The following is a 7,726-nucleotide window of genomic DNA, read 5'->3' on the forward strand; positions in this document are numbered from 1 at the left end:
AACAATTGGCGTGTGAAAGATGCATCACCAGTTACTACCACCACTGCTTCATTTCACTCACACAGCACATAGAGCAATTCAAAGTTTTAAAAATTCTTCTCCTCCAGTATGTATTAAGTACTTACTACCCACATAGCAAGCAAGTGTATCAAGCAAGATGACAAATGCTGTCCCAGCGGTCCTTGTCACACACAGGGTAGAGCTGTTTGAAATGTCAACATGAAACTCCAAAAGGACTTCTCTAGCTCCAAGTAGCACCTGAGAACAGCTGTTTCACAAGCCCTTTCTCCTTAGAGTGACAGTTAATTCTCTCAGTCGGTTGCCACTTGCCTTAGAGATGGTGGCAAAAGCTTCCTTGATTCGTCAGCCTTTTGTTTTAAATCTATTCTCATCAATTTCCCACCTATTTGGAAACCTGTTTGGCACTTCTTTCAAGAACCAGCTCTAAATCGCACCTCTTCCAAGACTTCCATGATTAATTTCTGCAGAGCACTACAATCTCCTCAGCTCATACGTATATTCACTTGGTACCCAAACTGATGTTGCTCCCTAATTATTCTAGTTCTGTGAGTGTCTCTAGAGCATAAGTCCCTTGAAGACAGGGGCATTTCCAAAAAGCTGGAAAAGGAATGTAGACTGCCTAGTTATATCCTTCGCCCTGCCCATTTTCCTGATGAAGAAACTGGGGCCTTGAGAGGTTAATCTTTCCAAGTCACTTAGCCAAGTTTGCAGGAAAACTAGGCATGGGGCCCAGGTATCCTGACTTTCGATAGAGTGCTTTCCATTATACTGTGTGTCACCTTCTTCTATTTCACTTGTATCTCTTCAGAGTGCCTGGGAAAAGGGCTATATTCATACACAAATCTCCCAAGGAATGCCCATACAATAAGCATCAGCGTTTGTATAACTGAGAAACTGACTCAAGGAAAGAGGCAGAAAGCAGAAAGGTCATTTTCTTACTTCTTTGCATGATGCCACCCTCCAGACCAGTTAATTGCTACTTTGCACGTTCCGTCAATCAGGCACTGCGCAGCTGTGATTGTGGCCCCTCCTACGGCTGCTGCGTAGTCAAATATCCCTTCCGTGGCAGGGCAGTCATAACCTTCGGGCAAAAACATCGGAAGAGCTTGTTACAAGATGAACTGCAGAAAGAGCAGGTGTGATACGGTGGTTCCCATAATAAGAAATTCGTCCCGTGATCTTCATCCCCGTGTCTGACACAGCGCTTCTAAAGCTGTTGGGATTTCCCAAGTGAGGAGAGCAGTAAAGGTGTCTTTGTTGTGTTAATGAGGTGACTTGCGGATCACACCTCAGGGTGGGGGTGGGGGCGGGCGGTGAGCAGTGGAGCAAACCAGGTGATTGGAAGGTTGGAACTACCAGTCCTACCCCCCTGACCTCCCCCTGTGAGGGGGAGGGGCTGGAGATTGAGCTCAATCATCCATTGGCCAATGATTTAATCAGGCATGCCTATGTAATGAAGCCTCCCATAAAAACCCAAAAGGCGGGCTGGGAGAGCTTCTGGTTTGGTGAACGTGTGGAGATGTGGGGAGAGGGGCATGCCTGGAGGGTGCGTGGAAGCCCCACACCACACCCTTTGGTCATCCCTTGCCCTATGCATCTCTTCCATCTGGCAGTTCTGGGTTATATCCTTTTATAATGAACAGGTAATCTAGTGAGTAAATGGGTTTCCTGAGTTCTGTGCCCTGCTCTAGCAAATTCAACCCAAAGGAGGGTGTCTGTGGGAACCTTCTGATTTATAGCCGGTCAGTCAGAAGCACAGGTAGCAAGCTGGGCTTGTGACTGGCATGTGACGCGCAGAGCAGTCTTGTGGGACTGAGCCCTTAACCTGTGGGACCTGATGCTGTGGCCAGGTAGATAGTGTCAGAATTGAGTTGAATTGAAGGACACCCAGCTGGTGTCCTGAGCATTGCTGGGTGGTGTGGGAGGAAAGCCCCACCTCCACACATTGGAACTGGGTCTAGAACCCTACTGGGAGGAATAGTTTGAGGTGCGACAACAACATATCTTACCAAAAAGCGACTGTGCTAACATCAGCTTCCAAATGAGAGATAAACATCTCCAATGTTGGGGAAAGAATTTTTTGAAGTGTTGGAACTAGAGAGGCTAAACCTTCGAGATTAGCTAGTCACATCCTACAGATGGAGAAACCGAGTCCTGAGAGGTGATATGTCTATCTATGGTCACACAGAGCCAGGTCTGGGACCCATGTCCCTTGACTCACCCATCTCCCAGACGAGAGTTCTACCAAACCATGCTGTTTCTCTAGACTGTCCTATCGGCAGGGTTGAAAACAGCCAGAACATAAATACGTACTCAAGTTAAAATATAAGGTCACGAGGTGGTTAAATCAGCATACATAGAGCCATACCCAATCTGGGCACTACTATTAGGGCCTTGACAACTAAAAGATATTCCCCCATCTGATCCATCATTCAGTTTTGCTCAACTCATACGGCTTGCTCAGCAAGCGAGATATGTGTATCTAAACTAAGAGATTAAGATTGTGGTTAACACATTAGTTCTTAATTAACAAATACTAAAGACCATCATGCAAGTTATGAAATGAGTGGTTACAATTTACAGATGGAGGTTGTCTACCTCGCATCACTGCCCGGTAATGACTTTACCTAGCCCATATTCTACGGAGTCTGGATGATCGTCATCTCCTTCTTGGCTGACCTTCTGGAGATGCTGCAGATAGGCATCAGTGTGGAAGGTGGCCATCTCCTCCATGGAGGCTACTTTGGGCTTAACTATCCTAATAATAACAGAGAACAAAGAGAGGTGAGTGAGTCAGACCCAGAGTATGCCAGAAACTGGAAGCAGGGGAAAGCAGTCTGAGCAGAAAATACAACTCCCAGCTTCCAGTTCCAGTGGGCTCAAATAATGAACACGTTCTGTTCCTCTACTGTGCAATCTAGTCTTCACTTCCTCACATCGATATAATGATTCCATTAATAAGGGGTGAGAGGACCGATCTTCGAAGCCCTTGAGTTTATAGGTAGGTAAAAAAAAAAAAAGTTTATATTTAAGTTAAATATATATTTAAGTTAAATAATCAGATACTGGACAAACTTCACTCTGTGAGTTACAACTTGCATGACAAACTAGTAGGCAGAGATATTTTCAATTGCATCAGTTCCTAATTGGTACATAGAATCCTTTCAGCTATATTTTTACTTTATTGTTTTTTTACTTATTTTTTTTAGAGAGGGAGGGAGAGAGGGGGGAGGGGCAGAGGGAGAGAGAGAATCTTAAGCAGGCTCCATGCCCAGACCCTGACATTATGACCTGAGCCGAAATCAAGACTTAACTCTATATTTTAACTTCAGTAGGCAACTGTATTTTCATCAATTTTGAATTTGGAGTCAGAGAACTGGGCACCTCTTTTTAACTCTGTACTTAACAGCTCTATAACCTCAGGTAAGTTGACTGTTCTGTACAGTTGTTTTCTCATCTGTAAAGTAGGGAGATCTAATGGGACATATGTGAAGATTAAATGATAACATATGAAAATGCTTTGTGGGTAACTATCATTATTATTAATACTAAAGGATAAAAAAATGGCAACTCAAAACATAAAAGTTTCTCTATTTGGTCCCTCACACCTACCTCTGAGAGGAAAAAGAGAAGGGGCAAACTGGTTGGAACTGGGCTTCACTCAGAAGCTCCTAATCAACTCCTCACAACAAGTGACAAATAGAAGTGACTGAGAGAGGGGCACCTGGGTGGCGGCTGAGCGTCCAACTCTTGGTTTCGGCTCAGGTCATGATCTCAGGGTCGAGAGACGGAGCCCTGTGTCGGGCTCTGTGCTCAGTGTGGAGTCTGTTTGAGATTCTCTCCCTCTGCCCCTCCCACCACTCTCTCTCTCTCAAATAAATAAATAAATCTTTAAAAAAAAAAAAAGAAGCAACTGAGAGAATACAGGGTGATGTTAACGCCAGGACTTACCATGTCTAACCTCCAGCTGCCTACTCCCCATTTCCTCTCCCCGACTCTGCCACTGCCACTCAAAGGGTAGTCTATGGACCAGCAGCAGTGGCACCTAGGAGCTCGTTAGACTTGCAGAACTTTGGCCCCACCTCAGATCTCCAGAATCGGAATTTAACAAGGTGATTCATATGTACATTCAAGTTGGAAGAGCAATGACCTAGGCCACAGGGAGGCAGCAGTGGCTTTTTATGTTTGCTGAATGGGAACTCAGCCATGAGTTTTTCATGAATTAATATGACTATACAGGCTACCGTATCACCAAGCAAGCCAGAAAAATCCTGTAGCTCAGCCTCAAAAAAATCATGTATATGGTCAAGAGCCAAGGATTCCTGCTTCTCCTTCAAGAAAATATGGCTACACCCTCAGAGGTGACAAATCTGCACATTAAAATAAAAATGTTACAGTTTCTTGGACCATGTTTCCCAGCCCTAATGGGTCCCTTTTCTAGCACCCTTCCTCTTGTTTAACAAACATGGAAAGCCTCTCTGCTTAATAGCAAGCGAATGGGACAGTTTTGCTTTGCACTGATTTCTTGTTTGTCTTAAAGTAACTTTTGAAAAGTTAAATAACTGAGGGATGCCTGGGTGGCTCAGTCAATTAAGCATCTGCCTTCGGCTCCGGTCTTGGTCCCGGGGTCCTGGTATCGAAGCCCACATCGGGCTCCTTGCTCGGCGGGGAGCCTGCTTCTCCCTCTGCCTGCCACTCCCCCTGCTTGTGATCCCTCTCTGACAAATAAATAAATAAAATCTTAAAAAAAGAGAAAGGTTAAATAAATGGAAGGCATGTAGTTCTTATGTCTAACAAACATATGCGTTAAAAAATAAGGTATTCAATAAATGATTTTGATAATAAGGATAAAATTTGAAATCCTATTACACTACCTTCTGGGAGATAAATGAATCATACCACAAAAGCCCGTGCAGACACTCACCTATTTGGCCAGACAATGTCATAAACAATCCTACAAGACAGGGTTATAAGATTTACTCTGCAAAGATTAACAGCAAGTTCATTTTTTTTTTTTTCTTAAAGAAGCACTTAACTCAGTGCTGAGTTCTGGCCTAGTTGCAGGAGTTTTGCTTTGGTCTTGACTTGTCTCCAGGCTTACTCGTAAAAGTCTGGTGGTGGTGATGGGGTGTCTAAAAGTCTGAACTTGAACACACACCCTCACATCTGGCTTGCAAACAAATACACACAAACCCCAGAACACCTCCCAGCCAAACACCAATTTTTTTCCCCCCCGATCAGGTGGGTTTTAGTACCCTAATGTAACTCTCCTCAAAATCTCCACAAAGCAGCTATCCCTAGAATACTTTCCCTTCCAGCAATAGAGTCGTATTTCTAATGGATCTTAACTGCTTCAGGTACTTTTTTCAGGTTTTCTTAATTCTTCAAGAACTTTCACTAGATTACAGACATTACAAACATTGAATAACAAAAAAAACCCATTTTTTTTTTTTTTAAAAGGACCATTCTCTTTCTAATTTGCTCAACTGTGAAGTAGGATATTAAGGCTAGAACACCTAGGTTCAGGGCTCTGTTCATGAAAGACAACTTACCTCATTTGCTTATGCAGTGCATATGCTTCAATCAAAGAATGTACCATACTGGCCTAAAAACATCAACAAAAAAAGAAAAGAAAAGCAAGAAAAAAAAAAGGCAGAAAAAAATGTCTCTTAAATGTTTAATTCAGAGAAATACCATCAACTTCATCATCCTGAACAAAGAAAGTAACTTTTAACTCCCCTCTTTTTACTTAACAGTTACAATGCACTTTAGACAAATTGCTAAGGCGAAAGCTACCGGGCCTTACGGAGGTGATGGAACATTTCTCTCCTGCAGCGTCTTCCCCACTTCAGGGATCCCTTGTAGTAGAGACACCAACGCCTCAGTGCCATCCCCTCCCCCGCACCCCTACCCCCTCCGGTGCATTGGACGCTCCGCAGATAAATGCTGCGCTCTCACAAACTATAAGGGAACACTTCTTCCATCACCTGGTGCAGCTGCCCAAATTTCTGCTGATTTTCCCCAGCCCAATCCTCTGCCCCGTCCTAATGCCCTCCGGTCCAACGGCCCCCACCCCCACCCCAGAAGCCCACGGTCTTTTTTCCCCAGCTCTCTTACCCGTTTGGGGACTTTGGCCAGGGAGTCGCACATGCTGACATACTCGGGACTGTAGATGTAAACTGGAGGCAGCGACTGCCCACTGTCCGCCGGTTCCTCCGGCTCCTCCATCTTCCAATTGCAGCCGTTCCGGAGCCACCGTCTGGATCCGGCTTTTTTCGGACTCAACCCGGGCTCCGGTTCCTGCTCCTCTGAACGGCCGCAGCGGTGCTCCCTGGTCAACATTCCCTCCTATTCTCGCTATCGCCAGAGACACTGTCCCAGCTCCCCATCCAATTGAAGGAATGCATGGGCCTTCCCAGGCCAGAACCTCTTCATTTAGTGACCACGGCTCAAAAACGGGAGGTCGGCAAATATAAAAGCCCAAATAGCTGCCAATTAGGATCAATATTTTATGGCACAAATAAGCACGGTCAAAACTAACCATCCTTGTTGCCCTACGGGGCCATTTGAGATGAGGTCAGACCAGCTTTAGAGCATGCTGGGAGATGTAGTTTTGAGGGGTTCGGGTAGCGGAAGAGCCGGGGCTAATTACTAAAATAGCCGCGAATGTGAGTTTTAGCGCTTAAAAAAAAAAAAAAAAAAAGCAGCCTCAACTCTTTATGAATTGTTTCAGTCTGCAAATACAGCCATATAAATATTTAAAAATAGACACAACGTGGCCACCAAGATCCCAGCACCACCCAGCTACATTAGAAAGGCTTTTTTTTTTTTTTTTTTTTTTTTGCGGAACTAATTAATGGTGTAAAGGGTTTGAAAAGTTTGCACAGTAAATTCTGTACTGCAACTTTAGTTTATTCCTTTTCATCATTAACAATCCATGTCCATGTAAGAGTTAACAATCTCAATAATTTACTCTGGCAAAGCCGATAGCACTTTCCTAAGAGGCTGGCCGGTACTCTGGAAATTGCTTTGTAGATTCCAATCAAGCAAAGATGTCAAATTACTCTTTGAAAATTCATGTGGAGTAAGGGGGGTAAGCAGATACTTTCAGTGATGTTTGGAAACTGCAGCTCCCCTTCCTTCCCTCCTTTTGCTTCTGTAACTATACAAGCGTTACTGACATATTTTAGGTTTAGTGTGAGGGTCTACATTAAACAATATCCTGAAGCGGTTTTAGAATTATCACCAGTATTTCCGGGTTCCTGGCAGCCCCTATGCTATGATGCAAGCTGGCCAATGCCCAAGCCTCCACCTCTCACATCTAACCTGAAGTGACCTACGAACACCCCTCAGACAATCCAATATTCTTACCTCCTTTAAAATCTAACTTGCCTTTTGGACTCTTTAAGCATTTATTGAGCATTGTGATATGCACTTGGATATTTTATCTCATTTCACCTTTGCAAAAGTCCTATGAAAGATGTTGTAATATGTCCATTTTACAGAGGCAGTTTAGAGAAAGGAAATAACTATTCAACGTCACACACTTACTAAGCAGAAAAGCAGGAATTCAAAACCGGGTCTGCCTGACACTGAAGCCTTTGAACATTCCCTTTACTATGTAAACGTCATTCCTCCAGGATGACTTTGTGGTAAATCTAACTTTGCTCAACCCTCCATTTAGTATTCCCTGAATACTTAGCAT

The 7,726-nt window shown here is 44.0% G+C and overlaps 1 protein-coding gene across 10 annotated transcripts in view; it reads right to left on the reverse strand.

The window, feature by feature from the left end:
• The window catches only part of HDAC8 (histone deacetylase 8), a 214,365-nt gene extending 207,721 nt beyond the window's left edge, over window positions 1-6,644 (reverse strand). For 2 of the 10 annotated variants that reach the window (XM_045879525.3, XM_064574253.1), the window contains exons 1-4: window positions 6,139-6,635; window positions 5,574-5,626; window positions 2,649-2,779; window positions 961-1,102 (exon numbers count right to left, since the gene is read on the reverse strand). In XM_045879525.3, the coding sequence (XP_045735481.1) occupies window positions 961-1,102; window positions 2,649-2,779; window positions 5,574-5,626; window positions 6,139-6,363 (551 nt within the window). In that variant the 5' untranslated portion in view covers window positions 6,364-6,635. Of the gene's footprint in view, window positions 1-960; window positions 1,103-2,648; window positions 2,780-5,573; window positions 5,627-6,138 lie in introns of all 10 variants that reach the window. The other 8 variants (XM_045879537.3, XM_064574252.1, XM_045879520.3 and 5 more) reach the window with 8 other exon arrangements.
• Window positions 6,645-7,726: the final 1,082 nt, after the last annotated feature.

The sequence above is a fragment of the Mirounga angustirostris genome, unplaced genomic scaffold, assembly GCF_029215605.1.
Source record: "Mirounga angustirostris isolate CCGP_5_RB_7025 unplaced genomic scaffold, mMirAng1.0.hap1 SCAF_11, whole genome shotgun sequence".
Classification (NCBI taxonomy): domain Eukaryota; kingdom Metazoa; phylum Chordata; class Mammalia; order Carnivora; family Phocidae; genus Mirounga; species Mirounga angustirostris.